The sequence below is a fragment of the Zonotrichia leucophrys genome, chromosome 2 (assembly GCF_028769735.1).
Source record: "Zonotrichia leucophrys gambelii isolate GWCS_2022_RI chromosome 2, RI_Zleu_2.0, whole genome shotgun sequence".
In the NCBI taxonomy this organism is placed as follows: Eukaryota; Metazoa; Chordata; class Aves; order Passeriformes; family Passerellidae; genus Zonotrichia; species Zonotrichia leucophrys.
In genome coordinates, this window is record NC_088171.1 from 33,536,072 (window position 1) to 33,557,584 (window position 21,513).

The following is a 21,513-nucleotide window of genomic DNA, read 5'->3' on the forward strand; positions in this document are numbered from 1 at the left end:
TCCCCTGACACAGCTTTGGGCCATTCCTTGTTGCTGGTCACCACAGAGAAGAGATGAGCATCTGCCCCCTTCTCCCCTCACAAGGAAGTTGTAACTGCAGTGAGGTCTCCCCTCAGTCTCCTCTTCTCCAGGCTGATCAGCCCAAGTGTCCTCAGCTGCTCCTCACACAGCTTCCCCTCAAGGCCTTTCACCATCCTCACTGCCCTCCTTGGGTACTCTCTAAGAATTTTCTTACATTGTGGGCCCAAAACTGCCCCCAGCACTCGAGGTGAGGCTGCCCCAGCTCAGAGCAGAGTGGGACAATCCCCTCCCTTGCCTGGCTGGCCATGCTGTGCCTCATGCACCCCAGGGCAGGGTTGGCCCTCGTGGCTGCCAGGGCACTGCTGAGTCAGATTCACCTTGCCTTCCATGGCACTGCTCTCCAGCTTCTCATTGCCCCCTTTGTACTTTTTCTACCTCTAAGACATGCTGTAATGCAGGCAAGGGGATCCACTCATGAAGGTGACACGTGAAAGTACTCTCTGAGATTTGTAAAAACTCTTGAGAGTCCTTCACAGAGCTCCTGTTGGTCATGGCACTGACAGACTCCTCTTTCCCAGCCAAGCCACGGGTCCATTCTCAAGTCCTCCAGGTGAGTGGACAACAGGAGACTTCTGAGAGTCTCTAAAGGACATCACCCAGGGATGTTTCACAGAATTACTCTGCAATAACTGTCTCTCTCCAGTAACATCACAGAGGAAATAACACACACTGGCTGGATTACCCTTGCTGCCTCATCTTTGTGACAAGCACTGGCCAAACTCACCCAAACAGGACTGTCCTTATCCTGCCATCCCAGTGCCCCCAGCCAGAAGTTAAGGGCTTCCTGGAAGGTACAAGGAGCCTCTGTAAGAGTTATGCTGAGAAATCTGGAGTATCAAATTCTGGGCTGATGTGTCCAACACTGTGCCCTAAAGATGCAGAACACAGTCAAAGCCCTGTGCAGATTCTGATCATTTTTTATTGGCTCAAATGCAAGATTTGAATGTGTACCTATGGCACTCTCCAGTGGGTCTGAGGAGAACACAGGCAGGCTAGCAAGAGAAACTCAATTTTAAAGTAATACCTGACAGCAAAGCGAAAAAAATGTAACTAATCAAGCACAGTGCTCAGATGTACCAGGAACAAAACCTAAATATAACCTTTCTGCAGTTGTAAGAGTCTGTCATACTAAATTAAGGACATTCAAAGCAGATGAGAAAGCATGGAGAGCACTCCATCAGCAAAAAGCTTTTTCAAAGGGAAAGCAGACAAAGAAATCCCTGCCATAGAGAAAGAAAGATGACAGACCTTTATGCTTGCATAACCCTTCATGGAGAAGAAGGAGCTACAGAGGAGCAGAAAGCGATTAACACAAGCTGAGAACTTCCCAAAGCAACAAAACTCTGGACAGCAGCTGAGGCACCACAAGGCCAACTCATTCATGCTACTGTCATTGAAAAGAACAAGGCTTTCACAGGAACCCTGAGGAGGAAAACTCTGTGAATACACTGCCTCCCCTCCTGAGGCAAAATGATGCTAATAAGGGAAATAGAACTTTTCAGATGATGTTGTTTAATCTTGTAGCAGGACTCAATTCACAGGAAAACACAGGACTCAAAATTCTGTATTAAGAGGATTGTTAATAAATTCTGTATTGAATTCTATAACATTCATCAATGACAAACATAGAACAGTGCAGTTAGAGCTTGTTACTCAGAAATGTTAACAAAAATGCAAGAAAACCAGAGATGATTAACAAAAACAATCAAAGAGACTCCTTTATGTGGAAAAGTGGATATATTGGGACTGCTTAATTTACAGACATTTAAGAAAAAGCAAACCACACACATATAGCCATGAACAGAACAAAACAAATCAGCTGGGTGCTTTTATATCCCCCGATTTGTAAAGCATGAACAAGAGGCACTTCAGCACAACTTTAGAGACACAAAACTGCAAAGCCTTAAGCAGAAACAGCTTTTACATGGAGTTAAGAATTAGCCTGTAGAAATCAAAGAGAATGATTACAGGAAAGCACAATGGTAAATGGATCAGAAAAGTTAAGATCCTTCTTATTTTTTTAATTTATTTTATTTATAAAAATATCCAAATATGTCTAGTTGCACTAGTCAAAACATGTAGAAGAAATATATACCATTCTTCCTAACAGAATAACTCAGGTGCTGGCAGTGGAAAAGAAAATGAAACAATAAAAAGCTTACATGCATCTTACTCTATAATTATCTGTGAAGAGAATCCCATTGGGTTACACCTGCTATTGGTCACTTTCAGTCTCATGAGAAAGGACTACATTACTCCTTGGATTTAACTTCAAAGGCTTTTCCTATTCCCATAAACAGACACTGATCCCTGCTGCTCAGACATTAACAAGTTGAAGTTTAGGCTCCACCACACTTACTCTCGCTGGCAAAGCACTAATTTAGTTGTCAGTTCCTCTCCTTTACCTTCTCAATGTCATTCAGGCAAGGGAAAATAGCACAAATTAAAAAAGAAAAGAGGCAGGACATAGATTGTTTAAGATAAAACATGAAACAAACTGGTTTTGAAGCTTAGAAGATGTTAATATTAAATACAAAAAAAAAGTGAAAAAAGCAGCAGAAGTGGAAAAAGAGCAGAGAAATACAGATCATTAACAAGACCTATGTATTCTTAGCTAGCAGGACATCATAATTTCATGTAGAAAAAATCTAAGTAGGCTATCAGTTATATACCTATGCAGTCAGACAGACTTAATTGCACCTCATTACTCTGAATTACAGCTCCATTATAACCATGACGTCAACATCCTCTGCTACTATCTCTGTGTTCAGGCTACATCAGAGCAATTCCACTTTTCAGAAACTTTTTACAGGTTACATAATATTTACTTCTATTCTTGAGCCTACAGACTTTCTTTATATCAGAAGGAATATGATGGAGAGTTAATTTTCAGCATTTCTCATCCAAGTAAAGCACATCCCAGATTCAAATCTCAACTCTACTCCAATTATTTCTTCAGTGTATCTCCTGTTTCCCTCCACATCAGTCCTTCCCATCTTCCACCTCTACTATCTGATTTTATTCCTCCTTGCATAACATCCTCTGAAACCTCCTTTAGGTCCATGAGTTTAAATGAGGATAGACAAGAAAGAAAAACCCAAGTGATTGTGCAGAGCAGAGATACAACTCCCCCCAAAGCCAATTTCAACATTTTTTTAACCTGAAAAATATTCGACTTGACATAAGTAAAGCATGACCAGACAACAGTACAAGGGCATTTCTGCAACCACTCTGAGGGCAATCTTTAAATGAAAGTGTAAGCTAGAAAAGTTTAAATTCCAGTCCCAAATGTAGGATTCTGTTCTTAACATGACTGTTGTCTAAACACTCCTGGTTGATATCTGATTTACAGTCAGGTCACTCTCTGCAACAAGCACAGGGAATAGCCCAGGCCAAGGGCCAGCTGGCTGGAAGCAAAATTGCAGTGAAAGACATGGACAATAAATCCGAGAGGATCAGTAGCTTGCCCTTGCAGTTATTGAAGTTCGCTCCCAAATTTGCCCTAAACCAGAACAGCTGCAAGCTGGGCTGCACTGACAAGACTGTAGCTGGTGCATTGATGGAACTGAATTTTCAATTTGGGAAAGTGCATTCAGAGTGCTATGTCCAGTTTTGGACTCTTGAGAACAAGCCTCACATTCACAGACTGGAGCTATCTAGCAAACAGCAGATACTGAGGAAAACAACTTCACTACCACAGTGGTCAAACATGGGAACAGGCTGCCCAGAGGAGTGATGGAATCTCTGTCTCTGAAGATAAATCAAAACTTTATAACAGGTAAGGATATGAGCAATCGGATCTAACTGAACTTAGATCAGAGTTCAAAAGCTGGCCTTGCCTTAAGCAGAGGCTCAAGCTACACAATCTCCTGTGGTTCCCTGAAACCTAAGTCACTCTGAGATTACAGTGTATTCAAGCCACTGAAAAAGCATTACTATATCAAAGTTCTAAACTTACTAAATCTGCATCTCTAGCACAAATAACTATCAAGGCAAAGGACACCACACAACATAATCACCTTCACACACAGGGAAACACAAAAATCACTGTCGGACAAACAGCTTTGTCCACAGTTGAACTGTGTGCCACAAAAAAAAGAGTTTTTCACTTACCAAACTGGCCATTGTGCTTTATAAACAGTTCAATTACACCATAGGCAATAGTGGTTGCAGGAGGAATTTCAAGGATCACGCTAGAATCCTTCATCAGACTTCCATTCTCACTTACTGAAACCTACAAGACAGATTTATTCACCATTTATCTGATTCAGCTACTGCATAGCTTAAACATGTAATTAAGGTGAAAAATACAGAGGGAGAATATCCTTTATTCTTCATGATGTCTCATCAAAGTGTTACACCCTCCATCTGGCATCTAAGAAAGGAACTAGATGAAGAATGAGGTAGAAACACAGTGCCAAGAGCAGCTCTCATGCTCTTAGCTACCCTGTCCTAGCACAAAGTTGAGCTCCAGGCGTAGCTTTTGCCATGTCAATGGGAAATGGGCACCCACTTGAGTGTCCTGCCTTGCCCAATTCCACTGTGACATTTCCTTTGCCCAGCTGGAGGCTGGCACCAGGAAGGTGGCACTTGCAAAGGGGATTGTTACACTGCAATTCCCAGATTCCTACAACTGGAGGCACACTGCACACACAAGTGATTTCCAGCTTTAAAAAAAACAAACGACTTGCAGTGAATGAGCATGTTTTGACTTCAGTAATTCCTTCTCAATTCACAGGCAATTCTTCAGATAGCCTCATAATGCAGTTAATCTCTACTCCCACAATCAAAAACAAATAGTTTCCCAATAAATATGAAAACTCAGTAGACACTGCAACCATTTGTGATGAATGATTACTTGGCTTTTCAAATAAATGTGATTCAGCAATGCATTTTGCTATTCAATCGCAATGAATAGTTTTAGGTTTGCTTCATGTTCTGCTGTAGGCAGGAATCTACAGAGAAACAGAATCCCAATTGATAGTATTGATGGAAACTACATTCCAGGCTCATACAAAAATATGGCACCTTTTGCTAGAAAGGCAGTGGAAAAAACATTTTACCATACAGAATTTTCACAACCAAGCACTGCAGTTTGTTCAGCACATTAGGAAAGCACAAAAAATACTCTGAATTCCATTTGGAGAAATAATTTCTTCTCAATGTTCAAATGTTCTGATCTCTGCAGATTTTTAGGAACTTTTACCTTTATTGTTTTTGCAGTGCATCCCACCACACCACTGACTCTCTCTTCTGTCTGGATATGTTCAGATATTGTACACCTCTGAGTTGTGATTATCTTTTCTCTCAAGATGCACAACACTTCACGTTTTCTTTCTATTACTTGTTGCAGCAAACTACTGTTTAGATCTATTGTTCTGAAAAAGAAAAATACACCATTAACAATACTATAATTGTGAAAAAAACCCCAAAAAACAAAATCAACCATATTGTCTTAATTACTTGAAGAAGGTTTATTGCAAAAATGACAATGGTTTCCGTATGAGCAACCTCCTCAAAATTATGATGTCCTCTTTTGTTATTTGGCAGCAGCAAATATCTGTTTTCCACAGTAAATCCTCACATACATATTGAATATACACTGAATTCTTGATTCCCTACTCTGAGCAAAAATGGAAGTTGTCCGGATACTTTCTAAGCAAAGAAAAAAGCAAGAGGGAAGCAAAGGCAACTTTAAGTTTCCTGGGTAATACAAAAGCAACCAGTCAAGCTCTTGGACACTGGACTGAATCCTCTCCTACTGTGAGCTCACACTGACATTGCCATGGCCATGGCAGGGGATGCTGGCTGGGGGACACAAGGACAGCAGTGCCTCAGTGCCAACCCCCACTGCTTGCTGTGGATCTGCTTCAGCGCTCACCTAAACCCCAAACAGGCTGAGTGGGATCAGCACCACTGACCAAGTATTTCAAAGGGCTGAATGAGAAAACAAAGGATTTCATTGATTTTGAGACTGGGGATTACTCACCTGCTTCAAAATCCTGTGTTATTTATTGGTATAGACACAAAATTCAAAATTGGTGACCAGGACTGCCACAGTCGAAAGAAAAACTAACCTAGGGGGAGGGAGGGGCTCAAAACCCTAGCCCAGGCACCAACTTAATAAACCATCCCTACTCCACAGCACAATTCAGCATCTGTTTAAATGCTGCTGGAAACGGTTCTAACGTTAGGTTCTTCTTAGAATGAGCAGAAGACAGAAAGTGATCTCCAGAAACATTACAGGAGGTTAATTTTCTAAGAAAATGTTACAAAATCTACTACCTTGTCTTTTGGGGTGTTAACAGACTTTTTGGTAACAGTTAAAGCAATTTCTTAATTGTATTTAATTGATTAAAATGTATCAATTATATTATACTTTTGCAAAATATTCACTGGAGGTCCTCAGATGAGATGTTATATTTTTCATGAACAGGTAATCTAGCAATACTGTTGGAAGATTAAAGGACTGCTATCCCTGACTCAAAATATTCAGTCTTTACTCCTCCCTTTTATTCTAAACGGCTATTCATGGAGTTAAATGGCAATTTCCCAAAAATGTGACAGAAAGACATGTCTGACTCCAATTCATTTAAATCGAGATATCTCCACTTTTAATTAAAAAGTTTTAGATTTATTAGATTCTGGAGCTCTGAATTTATGCAGTCTGTATAAGTCTGAAGTCAGCTGGGGTTTTTATTGAATTAAAAATATCCTCAGGCAATTTTTGATCTTTGGAGAGTTACATGCTTATATGAAAGTTCAATCAGTTGGAATGAACTGTCTGAAAACCTTAAAGTTGATTGTTTAGACAAGGGAAAGAAAATATCTCTGAAGCAATGCAGCAGCCCCAAACATTCCTGAGATTATTAATATAACCTTTTTTCATTTGGTGCAAAGTCATCCTTTATGCTTGGAATGCAATGAACCTTTGGATTAAGCAAAAATTCAAGAAAGATCAAGCAACCACAAACCTCACCATTCTCAGAAGTGTCTGCCAAACCAGAGCCATTAGTTACAGTCTATCAAGCCTATCATACACTTCACAATAATTATTTATGTTTCGAAAGTGGTGTGCTAAGCATACTGAAAATACAAGTGAATGCACTAAGAACTTGCACTTTTAACATTTGACCTAGGCAGCCACAGGGGAAAAATTACAATGAAGGAGCACAAAAACGATTTGTCACTTGCTTTCACGTGTATTTTTGACTGTTTAAGAGGATGACAAACTTGCTGGATATCTACAAAATTTACAGGAAAAAAGCCCCTCAGATAAAGGTAGAAAAACACCTATTAAATAAAGATTTGCTATTTCTGAATAAGTATTAGTTGACAAAGCCTACAGAGTATGACCTATGCAAATGAATCACCAAACAAATTCAAGAGACTTTTTCTTCCACCTGCTTCTACAGTATTCTGCCTGAGGCAGGGCTGGCTCAGACCCTGTCACACTCCTGGCTTTGAGGCCCAGATGCAGAAGCAGCAGCAGAGTCAGAAGATGTTAACTTGCAGAGAGGGGCAGTGCACAAATCCTGGAGGCAGCGCTGGAGGAGCTGGGGCAGCACTGAGGGCTATGGAGTGACAGGGACACACAGGGACACACAGAGCCACCTGCGGCAGCAGCACTCCCCAGGCAGTGCCCAGAGGTGACCTGGGATCCCCTGCACAGAGCTGAATGTGTGCCAGCCACTGCCACAGCCCCGAGGCTCAAATGACTTCAGTGGGATGTGTCCCGTTGTAAAGCTGTCAGAAATGTTCTCCTCTGCCCAGTAAGTTCAGTGAGCTCCAAGTTCAGAGCTTTCAAACACACAGCCTTGCCCACAGCAACAGAAACCTTCTCTTTGAGGACAGCACAGTTAAGTGCTCTCCTCTAGACTTCTGGCACTGAACTTTCCATCATAAAACACAGCTCTGGGGTTGCATGTGGGCACATCATGAGTTATTACTGGGGCACAGCCTGTTGAAGGCAAAATATTCTGCTCTCCTCAGCAACTCAAACAGGAGATGATGACACGAGGTAAGCAATTATCTTATCTAAATTATCACTGAAAACAGTCATCAAGAGCAATCCACAACAGGGTTAAAGTTTGATAATCAGAGCAGGGCCTCAAGTATTGCAGGGCAATGGCTGCTGAGTCTATGACTGTATTTTTGCAAGAACTGAACTTACTTGCCAGCATAACACTGAATATAAGAAAATACCTGAGTAACACAAGTTGGCCAAGTTAAATCCCTGAGAATATATGCATGCAAGGCACATAAATTGCATTGATTTTTTTTTTATTTTACAGGTCATGTTTCAGAGCTTTTATTTCTGTTCTACAACCATGGCTCTTACCATCTCTTTCACTCTGTACTGCACAAGAGCCCCCACCAACCCTGTGCCATTTGTACAACAACACCATTGCCATTCCCACCCCAAGGAGCTGAAGCACTCAAAAATAACACTATAGAAAATATAATGAGATGTTGGTCTGCCAAGTCCCATTATCAACACACAGAGTACAAGCCTGTATAAATAAAAAATATTTTAAAAATACAAATTAGAGGTTTTACTTGATTATTTGTTCTGCCTAAACAATCTTCCTGTGATCAATGATTTACTGTGCTGGAAGCTTTGTAGGTCAAACATGTAAATAAAATAATTTCTCTGAGTTTTGGTCTCACTCAACGTTTAACTAGATTAAACACTTCTATACTCCTATAATGCAAAGACTTCTTTCACCTTCATTCAGGATTTTTCTTCTCAGACTAGGAAAGTAGTAGACAATAGAGACACAAAGGCAATTTGCTGCAGGCTGGAGTCAGAAAAGAAAAGAGAAAAGCAGAAACCAAACAAAGACAAGAAAAAACAGAACACACCTGGCAATATAGCAGGCTCTCACAGAAGAGAGCACAAGCCTGCTCTAAAGCCCACTGCTGAGACTGAGGGTCTTTCCTTTAGGCATGGAACTTGACGTAATTTCCCACAAAGGAGAGGCCTTAGGACCATTTTCCATCAAATCCTGTCTAACCATCTCAGTAACCCGCCCACAAATCCTCAAAGCAAGGAACTTGTCAATTTCCTGCAAATACCAAGAGTATTGTAGGAATTGGGTATTGTTGTGAGTAGTCTCCATCCTCACATTGAAATCAGCACTGCTGCCTCTCTGCACAAATTTTCCCTAGTCCAAACTACTCACAAGTAAAAAACCTTTTCAGTCCTCTACTGGGCAATGTCACCTCCATACACCTCCTCTCTCAGCTGCAGAGACACAGGCAGCTCATGCTCACAGCTTCTTCTCTACTTCATTTATAATGTGCAGCAGTCTGATTCTTCCACACAAATAGTGCCTGTTGCAAGTGAGAGTCTTCACCCAGCTTTGTTCCTGCTCTAATAGAGATGAGTGTCAGAGACTAAAATCTCACTCTCCCATTCTCCACCAAGCATAGATGCATATTTCTTTTGTTAATCCACTTCAAATATAACCTCTCTGACCTACTTCTTACAGAACACAGCATCTGCAATAGTCAGCTTATTGATAGCATTTCACTATTTTCCCTACAGAATAACCTGACACGTATTTCACAGAACATCTTCCCTAAGAATAACAGAGACATCTCAGACTGCAAGATTTTCTATTTAACATGCTCCTTATTTTTTAAATCACAGGCACACACAGTTGCTTTTATTCAATCCTGTCTCACAACACTGTGTGACTTCATATTATCTCATGTAGCAGTTTAGGTAGGAAACTGAATAGTTTTCTCATCTTACTCATAAATGCTCAAGGAGTTATAAACAATAAATCACAAAATGGTCTGAATTTCCACTGTACTCAGATTAAGAATAGGTATTTATTTTTGTCTCTATATTTGGATGCACAATACCATGCAGTTTCACTAATTCAACTAAAATGCAATATGCAACAGTATGAAAGTATCTTTCAGGCATGCCAGAGCATGTTGTTAAAAACACAACTCTTTTCCTAACATGCTAATCACAGAGTTAGGAATCATTCACACAAAATGATGGAAGTGTGACAGGCAACTTTTTCTGCAGCGGATGTGAACTGCCTGACTGCTAGCCCTGTCCTCTCAGAACTTCTCATTCAATCACCTTCCATGACTTCTAGTGAAATGGTATAAAACAAACAAGCAAATTTGTTAATATATGAGAAATACAGAGATTATAATATCCTCATAATCCTTTTTACTGGAGGGAAGAAGACAGAATGGTTGAGGTTGGACAGTCATCTGGCCCAACCTCCTGCTTTAGCAAGGCCACCTGGAGCAGTCTGCCTAGGATCATGTCTCCAAGGTGGGGAACTCCACAGCCCCCTCAGGCAACCTGTGCTCAGCCACCCTCACAGTGAAAAAGAGTTTCCTCATGTTCAGACAGAGCCTCCTGTGTCTCAGATTGTGCCCACTGCCTTCTGCTCTGTCTCTGGGCACCACTGAAAAGTGGCTCATCCAGCCCATACTTCATCAACTTCTCTAAGAGGATCTTATGGCAGACAGTACTGAAAGCCTTAAAATAGAAGATGGAATATAATATCTTAAATCCATAACAAATCAATTGAGCTGAAGGCACAGGACTCTGCCCCAAATCATGTATCAGCCTGTTACAGTGCTCTGTGAACCAGTAAGCACTATGTAATACAGAATCAAAAATAATGTAAAGGCAAATATGCCAAGTTTGTGTACCTAAAAATATTGTTTAACTGTACTTTAGGTATTTAGGTATTATGTTAATTATTGTGTTCTGCATTTACAATGTCGCTGCTTCTGCAAACCAGGAAGCATCTCAGCCCACATCCTTCAGCTTCCACCCTTTTTCAGCAAAAGGAGCTAATGAAGCATCTGGAATTTAATTAAAAGATTAGTAGGATTCTCCTTCAGAAGGTTCACCTAAGAAGTGACAGGAAACTGATTTGCTGCCACTGAGCACTTTCAGCCTGCTCAACTCTGAAGACTCACGTAACTTATTTTAAAAGCTTTGACTTTTTAGAGTTTATTGCCACTAATAGGCAGCTTTGACTTAATCAGCCTAATAGAAGAACTTAAAGAAGATCTTAATAGAAGATCTTAAAAATGCAACTTAATTAGGTTATATATGTAGAAATATTAAATGAAACACTGATTGATCAAACAAGCACAAGCACCATGTGCTGTTAAATGACATCAAGAACAGTTTGCTGCCTCACATTTCACAAGGCCTGACAGGTAAACATGCTCTTATAAGTTCTGTTATGTTTTGCATCCAAAAAGCACTAACTTGTAGGTATCAGCACTCCTGAATTTCACACAATACTCATGAACGAGATGAAAGTTTGAAGCTCGGACGCAATCAATCATAAATCATAGAATATTTATGAACAAGTAAGTAGAATTTCATCTACAAGGCATTGCCAACAATTTCCAGTGAGCCTCTGCATTACACTGGAGAAAAAAATAAAAATTCTGCTATCCTCATCATTTTCAGTGACCTGGCAGAAGGCAGACTGACTCAGTTTCAATTATACACTGTGCATCATAAGCTTTAATAAGCTATGAGCATATTTTTTATGAACTAAGACCTACTGCCTCACATAAAGTGGCACACACATCAACTTCAGTTAACAGTCACACATAGATCAGTGTACAACTACTGATTTTCAACACTCAAAAGAAGGTAATATATTTCTGAGTATTTAGTTACATAAAGGATTGGAACTCCAAGATGTGCTGATTTGCTGGGGGAGGATTCTTTTTGTGAACAGAGTAGGTAACTTCAAGTAAAAGCTTACTGATCCTAAATAAAAGTTACTGTAGTTTGTTTCTCCATAGGACTCTACCTAGTGCTACAAACAAGACTCTAAATATTGATTGATAGTATTGTCTTGGTATTACATGCAGATTAATTTTACAGGCTTGGTACACACATTTGGCCCAGTATTTTCTGCTTTTAATAAGGCACTTAGTACAAAGAGAGCAAGGTGCCTTATTAGAATAAATTTGTTGTCTTGTGAATGCTCACAATAAGAGGAACACCAGCCATGAAAATGGAGAATTGATTATTTCTAGAACATCAGTGTATCTAAAGCAAATTTACATTGCTTCTGACAATTTCTGCACTGATAGCAAAAACCTATCATCTTTATCTTCAGAGCATCAGCAAAGGCTATTTAAATTCATTACAGCCCCTGCTACAGATGTAGAGTACAATGCTGTCACAAATAAAGCACCCTCATCTCCCACTGAGCCTCGACCTGCAATAGAGACCCCTGACTTGTCAGCTGGCTGCCAAACAGGCTTTGGTCCATGACACTCCATTGCAACATTAAATAGATCCCATTTCAGAGTAGGACAGGAAGTGAGGAAGTGTTGCATATCTTGGAAAACAAAGAACATGGTTCCCCTCAGTTAATAGAGTGTATAACAGGAAGCAACATATCTATATTTTGTTCAGCTAGTAGAATATGCCTTGACTATGCTTGCTCACCTTTGCTATTCCTTTAACTTCAAATAATCTCATTTTCTAACATGGTCACTCACACACACAAAATTACAAAGTCTGCTTACAAGAACATTAGTGGTTCTGAATTCAATTTCCATATTCAATGCCCCAGTAACACAGAGAACTATTTTTTTCCAGATTGTTACTCATGCCCAGTCCCTTAAAGAAGGGAGGATTTGGCTCTTGCCCCAGGTAGCAATTCATGAAAAAATGTAAAATGAAATAACAGAGAGATGTTTTTAAAACACGAAAGAGAAAAGTCTGACTAACAAGATTTCAAAATATGGAGAAATTAATTTTTTTACATATGATTTGTCATGAATATGAAAGCTTACAATAAAAATAATTTTCAAACTGTGGCAGCACCACAAAATTTATTGGTGAGTGACCACAGCTGGCCCAAGTCTTTTCAGCTCAGTAATCTCTCCTGGCCACTACAACACCCACATTAGAAACATACCTGTCCTTGACATCTTTCATGAGCTGCTGCAAGTCAACCTCCTGCTTCCTCAGGTTTCCAAATGAGGACTGGTTTTCCACATAACCTTTCCCTCCAGCTCCCAGGCTGAACTTCACAAATGATGTTTCAATACTTCCTTGAACAAAATCTTCAAACTTCCCCATATATTTTGCAAAGTCAGACTCCACAATCACTAGGAAAGCAATAACAGTAATTTCTGTGAAGAGAAGTGCTGAAACTGTCTTTAAGTGATTGGAGGAACAGATACTTACAGAAAATATGACAAGTTAGCAAAGGCAAGGAACAGTATGAAGAGGTAAATAGTAAAATTTACATCTCTGCAACTCTTGCATCTGCTCTCTTCATGTTTTCATCATCTTTGCCCTACTATCTTTAGTATTTTGCCATTTTAGGAAAACATAAGGTGACTGAAGTGCTGAACTCAAACACTATGAAATATTTATAAAGAATGATTTAAATTTATTTCAGCTACAAAGAAAACTACAAAGCAGACCTGCTTGTACAACAGCGCTAGTATTTTGGCATTATTTTGACACATCTCATCATGGGGCTGTCCCAAAGCTCACTGAAAACCAATGGAAAAATCTAACTGGTTTAAAACAACTCTGAATTTTATATACCTAAAAATTTTATATACCAGAGAGTTGACTCAGAATCAGCTATATTTCCAAGCCAGCTACAATTAACATCTTAGGTTAGGGAGATGTTATCTATTTTCCTGTATGGAATTATGACATGTCCAGAATTTGGGATTCCTTCTCATTAATCTTAAAACATGGGTGGACTGCTACAGTTGGATGAAGAAAAAAGTACAAAGGTCAACCTTTTTTAACAGTCTGTGCAAGACAAACAATGGGTGGTAAAACTCACCTGGCCTGGGCTGGAAGCATTCCCCAGGCTACTAACACCAACCAGACACTGTATATTCACTGCTTTTGACCTGAAGCACAGTACAGTTTCACACTACTATCACATACAAGCCCCTATAATATTCTAGGGATATTCTTGTAGCTGCAAGACAGCTACTGTTATTAAACAGTAGGACTATACAGCCTGACAACATTCAGCACTTAATTTAATACTCTACCCAGGCAAAACTTTCTTCTTTGTTTAACCAACATTTATTACTACCAGTTTTAGTTACATAAATGGTCAAGTGAGAAAAGATCCATTCATCTCATTCCCATGGATGGAGGATTCCTTCAGAGCATTCCTCTGAAAGGAGCCCTCTAATAACATAATTGAGAATAATAACAGAACAGGTTAGGGATTGTATTGCTTTTATCTGCAGAACAGTGCTGCCCAAGTATGGCTTTACCTGGTTTTATTGGTTTGTCCTCAGTAAGCACATCACTCAGGGTGACTGTCAAGAAATGATACTTGGGCTTCTGCCAGCACCAGAATTTCCTCCTCTTCGTAACTAAGCTCAAAAGCTGCAGCTTGTCTGAGGCGTTCAAGTGGGAGACAGGGATCAGGTCACCTCCACTGTCAGTTTCTCTCACAAAATTCTTCGTTGCTTTTGCAAACATCGTGGGAAATCAGTTAAAGCCTGAAAGAATACATCTGTTTTCAAACAACTACAGTTGGAAAGTATAAATATTTACATTGTCCTTTTAACAAGTCCTTCACAGAACTGGTATTAACAAAAGGAATACCATGGTGTTTTCACTCTATCTTCTCAACTCCAAGCTGGGAAGGAGTTCCAATTACTTGTCCCAGTGCAAGTTTTCTCAGTAACTAATAAAAGAATTCTACTTAAGAGGAACATTCACAGGTTACTAATCTGTCAGGGAGGAAAAACTTACACAGCTTACCTGAAATTCTATGAAAAAGCATCTACTAATGAGCACCCTGTAGAGACCAGCTGTGATGAGGAGAGCACTGGGGCGATGGCAGAGGATTTCTGCCTCCCCACAGGATCCTTCTTTTATTACCCAACATAAAACTTACTCCACACAAGGCAATTAGGTATTACTCACACAAATTATCTTGATCTTTTTAATAGGCAGTAAACACAAGGATGGATAATAACAACTGTTCTATAAAAAGCACCAAATACGTGAGCTGACATCTTTGTTACTAAATTTTGTTTCTGAACTACACCCCTGGAAAGTTCCAATTATTTTTTTTATTTATGAACTCTTTTTTACCTTCAATGTCTTCCAATTTTCTATTTTTCATTTGCATAACTACAGCTAAATTGAACATACATTATTTGCAACTGTTATTCACAACTGTTATTCATATCCCCTACACAACTACATACATTATCTTACTGTTGCTTTGCAATGATTTTAATTAAAAATTACCAGCATCTCTTATAAGGTAAGGTTTTCCTTATCCTTGAGAATGTATTTTACTGTATTTACAAGGAATGTCTTCCAGTAAGGGAGACTGGCTGAAGTCACAGAATAAATGGTAAAAACAACCATTCACAGGTGCCAAATAAACAATTCTAATAAATTAATATTTGATATTTTTAAAGAGTCTTTCTAGTTTTTCAACTCTGTGTTATCTGAGTTAATGATATCTCCAGAATTAAATCCGTTTTTCTTTTAAATCCAGCAGCATTCCTTTAAGTCCCCCAACTGACACTGACTGGAAAGTTCAACTAAGATCGTAAGACATCTCAGCTGGGTATTCACACTTCCATGATTAATTACCTGTCTTGCTCCACACAGATCTTAGATTTCTCATTTACAAACACAGACTAGAGTAAGGCAGGACAGACTTCAAACAAAAACTGATATTACAGTGAGCACTCAGGATTATTGACAGAAACCAAAAACCTGAATACAGATTATTAGTGCTTGACCACAGGCTCCCTATTTTATTATTTGCAAAAAAAGCCTTTTTGCAGAAGCAAACTTAACCTTTTCATTAGTTTTTCCCAAGTCCCATTTCAGATATTCCACACAGTATTTACCAATTCATGATGAGGTACTGACCTCCTCATGAATCATCTACAGCCTAGTCTGTGTTACAAATAAAAGATGTTTTCCAACAATACCTGCATCAAAAGAATTTGAGCAATGTCTAAGTCGCATAGCATTTTACTGAAGAGTCATCTGGAGCTTTCACTGCAACTGCAGCAAACTCTGCAGCACAACCTCAGCTGTGGGCACTGGGAATATTTCCAGTGACTTCTTGCTCTCTGACCTTCTCTTAAACTGAACTCAGACTGATTTTTTACATTCTTATGTCTCCTCCTTTTACATTCTTATGTCTCCCTGGTTTTAATCTCAGTGAGAGAATTTTAACAGAATAAAGCAGTGCAGATCCACTGCAGCAGAAAAGGAAAAAGCCCAAATAAAACTTCAAACCAAAACTAGTTTCCTTTATCCACAAGACTTCTTTTAGAGGAGTTTGTATTTTGCAAAGAGCCAGACAGTGACTGATTTGTTATGTAGGGGCCACCAAAAAAATTCTCACTGCCTGCATTAGCTGCCTTTGCCCAGCAAAACCTTCTACAAACATTTTTGTATTTTACAGGACAGCTCACTCACCCTGATCCCCTTGCTACATAGCCAGATCACATAGGCATAGTCTCTGGGAAAAAAAATTTAAAAGGCCACCAATTTCTGAGTATATCATGAAACAAATTACAAAACCAGGTCCTAATATTGGCATTCTTACAAACTACTATATCTCATGAGACGAACCACTGCACTGGTCTGTAAAACTTCCAGTTCACAGTGTTTTGCCTTCATTCCTCATCACCACTCCTGACTAGCAAAAGGAACAGCCAGGGAAGAGGACACAGTGCTTCTGAGGACTAGCAAGACTCACCAGGCAGGAGAGATGGGGCCGTTTTCACGCTCAAAATGATGGCAGTATCTCCCACACTTTGCTGTGCTGGTAATGTCTTTGCAGGGAGCATATTTTGTTGGTGTAGATGTACCTGCAAATCAAGAATATTCTATCCAAATTCCTGCTTATTTATCTTTGGATATAGCACCTTTAACACAAATTTGACAATGCCCCCAAATACGTTGCTTCACTACTTCCCAGAACAAAGACACAGAGCAATTATGCCCCCAAACATCAGGGGTTTAATACAGCCACAAGACTCAGTGGCATCCTGAACCAATGGCCAGGGAGCAGTTACAGACCCAGCTTAAAGAAAGCTCTGCCTTGGGAGTTTCTTCCCCTGCAAATTTTAATAGAGCTGCGCTTGGTTTGACAGAAATAAAAAGGAAGGTATCAAGCTGGTAGGAAATGCCTGTCAGAGTGAATTCACTCTTGCAGATTGATAGCTAGGCATGAAAGAGAAAAGAAGTACCTTTCTTGCCTACCAAAACATCTAAAATTAGCCTGAACCTGGACTACAGGAGGATTATTTAATGGCAAGAATGAGAACAAGTGAAGACAATGAAACCTATTTCACCATTTACCTAAACAAATCTCATCCCTGCTTTGCTTTACAGCTCCCTAACTCAGTATAGTGGGACATTAAATCCAAAGCGACATTTAATGAGCAATTGCTATTTGCCTTTGTCAGTACAAAAGCAAGCAAACAGTTGCCTGATATTTCTTACATTCTGTATCTTTCACATAAAACACATTTTTTTTTTTGCATTTAACCTAAGACCCAAGTTGTAAGGAAATGCAAAGTCTGAAAGCCAAAGAGGAAGCTTTTTTAAGACTAAAGCCTTAGCTTTAGAAGGGCTGTTAGGCATTAACCACTGTGTAGGAGTGGTAATGGCCCTGGAATCCTACAGGAGTATGAGTCCGTATCGGAAGGGAACGGGAGCATGGAAGTGACGACATGCACGTTACATGTTTTATTAAAGAACATCAGTGTTACTTTCACCTCCTCTCTAGAAAATTAAAAAGAAAAAAAAAAAAAAGCACCCCTTAAGAGCTAATACACATAATACACAAAGCCTAGCAGGGCTGCCCACACAATGCATTACAAGTTTTGAATGCACGTAGTCCCCAAAAACACCTCCAAAAGGTTTTAGCCGCGGCTGAAGCCCTCGGTTTGTTCCTCGAGGGCTCCGCAGCACGTGCCTGCACACACCCGTGCCGCAGCCTCGGGCACCCGCAGGGATGTGGCACCTGCCTTTCCCCGGCCGTGGGCGCCGTCCCGCGGGCTGCCAGGGCTGGGGGAAGGCCCCGCGCTGGGTCCCGCCCGGCTCTCCGGGAGCGGCCGGGCAGGGAAGCATGGCCCCGCCGTGCCACAGCTCGGAGCGCCGCACGGGCACCGCCATTCCGCTCCCCGCAGGGCGGGCAGCACAGCGGGGCGCGGTACGGAGGCCTCAGCCCTGCTCGTACGCCGCGGAAGGGCGGAGTGGCAGCGGCCGGGGGAGGGGGGCAGGGCCGGGCTGGGCCGCGTTGCCGCCCCGGGCCCGCTCCCGTACTCACGGCATTCCCGGCGCTCGCCGCCGCCGCCACCGGGGATGCGGCGCACTCCGCCCGCGGGGCGTGACAAGCCCGCCGCGCCCCAGGCGAGGGGCCGCGGCCGAAGCTCAGCGAGCAGATCCCGCAGCAGCGGGGGCTCCGTGCCGGGAGGGCGCGGCGGGGGGAGCGCAGGCCCCGCCCGGGTGCCCGGGCCGTCCGGGCGGGCGGGAGCCGCGCCCGGGGCGCCTCCGCCATGTTGAGGCGCGGAGCCGCCGCCCAGCGCAGGGCGGAGGCCGGGGCGCTGCCCGCGGCTCTGCGAACCCTCGGGGCGGCTTCTGCCTCCCTCACCATCCCGCCCATATGCCCGAGCTCCCTCGGGCTCTGACCGTCCTGCCGTGAGGGTTGGAATGAAGCGTTGCAGGTGTCCCTCTGCGTGGGGCGGTGGCCCGGCACAGGCACCCCGCGCCAGGTGTTGTGTGGGGCAGCCCTGCAAGTGGAAAATTCCCACTGGGATGGGACAGACGGTTTGGTATGGCTGCACCCTGGCAGATAGCGCTGGCAGGTGTCTTTTCCCTCCATCGTGTGACAGCGATGTTCTAGGACACGAGCGATAAGGACATCTTTGTGACAGCCTCTCAAGCCCGGCTCGGGTCGCCCGTGCTCAGCAGTGCACGGGGTCGGTGCCAAGTCCGCTGGAAGCACCAGCGCTGCCACGAATTTGGCTGCCAGTTTGCAGCTCTGGGTTGGCACTGCGGGCCTTGTGAAGCCGCCGTGCACCGAACGGGAGCTCCCAAGTCAAGGTCCCCAGTCCAGGGACCTTGAACGGCAGCAGTGTGGAAAATGAGAAGTGTGGTCAGTGGAGCCTGGGGCAGGTTGTTGAAGCACAGTATGAAATGCTGAGCGCTGTCACAGTATCTCAGCCGTCTGAAAACACCACAATGAAAAACTTGGTTGTTCATGATGCCAAAGGAGTGATCCAGTGAGAAACAGACGAGTCTGCAAAACCCCAAAGAATAGTTTTTTTCCCGATAATAAATACCAAATAAATCTTTTTCAAGTGAACCATGCTACAGGCTGGGTACTTCCCTTGTGGTTTGAACAGGGAACATTTGAGGCTGGGGATAAGTTCACAAATGTCACATCACCAGACTGTAATGGACTAACACCGTTTGGAACAACGGGAAGGTGAAAGCTTAATGTCTTTAAATGAACAGTCCTGGGTGAAAGAGAGCAGTAGATGCACACAGGTAAAGTAGATCCATTTCTTCTGCTTACCTACGTGCAGCATCCAAACCTTCCAATGATTTTCAGCTGATTTTAATCCATCACCCCTTCCTGATTTCCCCAGGTGACATCCTTATTGATTCAATGATAAAACATCTTCATTCTGGCATTGCACCTGCTTACAGAAATTTGAACAAATAGCCAGAACGGAACTAAGTACCTGTATTTGTGATAGTTTAAATTTTATGAACTAATGAAATTATATTATAAAGCTCCATTCTTAGAGTCTCTGCCTGAGAAAAAAGTACCCACACATCCTTGGGAGATCTCTTTTTTAGGATCAGCACTGAGCTGCAGAATTGCTAGCTTCAGTAATAATCTGGCCAGTAATAGCACACGTTTCATAAGCTATCATGTGTTTTTCCAGGGAGTGGCAATGTGTGATCATTTCAAATGCAAGAGTCTGCTAAAGCATATTTTGAGAAATAAGGGAGGAAGTTGCACTGAACCACATTGCTATGGAAATATCCACTGGGGAGGTGGGACTTAAATAAAACTAGTGAAACTTGCTGGTAATTTTAAGGACACTACCAGCAGTTGCATGCACACCAAATAGAGAGTATCCACACCAGGAATATTTAAATGTTTTTAAGAAAAAGTCTTCAACAGAAATCTTCTATCCATCTGAATGGCACCAGCTGACATAGGGTAATTTTCAGATGCATCTCATTGACTAGAAGAAACCGAAACACAGGTTGTTAGCAAACAGTTTTGGGGCTATGCAGCAATTAGCTTTGAGGCTTCAAAGTCTTGTCACAGAAACTGGCTTGCAAATGAGAGACATTTAGGACTGAACACCCACCCTGAGCATTCAGACTTCATGGAAATGCTCTTCAGGTGCACTGCACAGTCAAAATTCCCAGCCTGCGGTTACTCCATGACCAGCTGGGATGCCAGTAGGGAGAATGTTGAGTCAGAGGAATACACAGTCTCAGCGTGGTCTGTCAGCCACAGACTCCATCTCCTGAGCTGAAGTATCAAGTGCATCACTGCTGTCCTAGAAGATCCTTCTGCATTGCTCCTGCCTGAGAACATCATCTTGCAGAAGGAGCAGAGGGAGAAAACCAGAAACTTTTCCCTCTGGAACAAACTGCTCTTGGTATGGGGTAAGTTCTGGCTACCTCTTAAATAAGTGAAGTGAGGCAAGTGGCTTCACAGCCACAACTTTAAAAATGAGTAATGCACATAATAAGTGAGTAATAACACAAAAGATAGTAATCTGAAAGGGGAAAAAGACCCCAGCAAAACAGCTGTATGCTTTTTGAGTATTGCTGTGTGAAATTCCTCAGGTATGACATTTAAAAAAATCACTGAACATGCCACCACAAGATGTCAGCATTGCAGAATGGTTATTCCTGCCAGAAACAGAAAAGGTTTTTACATCCTATATGCATTTGGTATTAGATTTGTTTTTGTATGATGGCCTAATCTGGCCTTATTTTTTCAACCATTGACATTGTGATGTCATTCCAAGTTTAATTGCAAGGGAGAATTTCTTAAATGGCTTTTTTGAATTAACTCTATCTTAAAAACTTTAAAAAATGCTTTCACAGTGAAGCCCTAAAGCAGATAGCCTTCCAGAAGTAATGGGTTAAAACATGGAATGAGAAGCATGTAAAGAAGGGCCTAGCACTAGAACACACGGAGAAAGCACAGCACTAGGAAAACAGAGCAATAAATTAGATAAAAGGTAGAGCATCATGACAGGGGAAGAGGTAGGTATAGGAGAAACTAATAAGCTAAGCAGGTTTAGAGCCAGCAATGTCAAAACGACCCTAAGGGTTTTGCCAAGCCACGGGATCTAAGCCAAGTACACCGGGAATTGACCAAATTAGGAAAAGAG

At 41.6% G+C, this 21,513-nt stretch overlaps 1 protein-coding gene across 5 annotated transcripts in view; it reads right to left on the bottom strand.

The window, feature by feature from the left end:
- Positions 1 to 19,389, bottom strand: part of GSDME (gasdermin E) — a 42,470-nt gene extending 23,081 nt beyond the window's left edge. For 2 of the 5 annotated variants that reach the window (XR_010439118.1, XM_064704495.1), the window contains exons 1-6: positions 18,411 to 18,618; positions 16,833 to 16,944; positions 14,362 to 14,592; positions 13,023 to 13,215; positions 5,288 to 5,459; positions 4,195 to 4,315 (exon numbers count right to left, since the gene is read on the bottom strand). Coding sequence is in view for 4 of the 5 variants with exons in the window: in XM_064704495.1 (XP_064560565.1) it covers positions 4,195 to 4,315; positions 5,288 to 5,459; positions 13,023 to 13,215; positions 14,362 to 14,572 (697 nt within the window). In the remaining variant the exon portion in view is untranslated. Of the gene's footprint in view, positions 1 to 4,194; positions 4,316 to 5,287; positions 5,460 to 13,022; positions 13,216 to 14,361; positions 14,593 to 16,832; positions 16,945 to 18,066; positions 18,086 to 18,108; positions 18,279 to 18,410; positions 18,619 to 18,772 lie in introns of those variants that run through there. The other 3 variants (XM_064704496.1, XM_064704497.1, XM_064704498.1) reach the window with 3 other exon arrangements.
- Between the last annotated feature and the right edge of the window lie 2,124 nt (positions 19,390 to 21,513).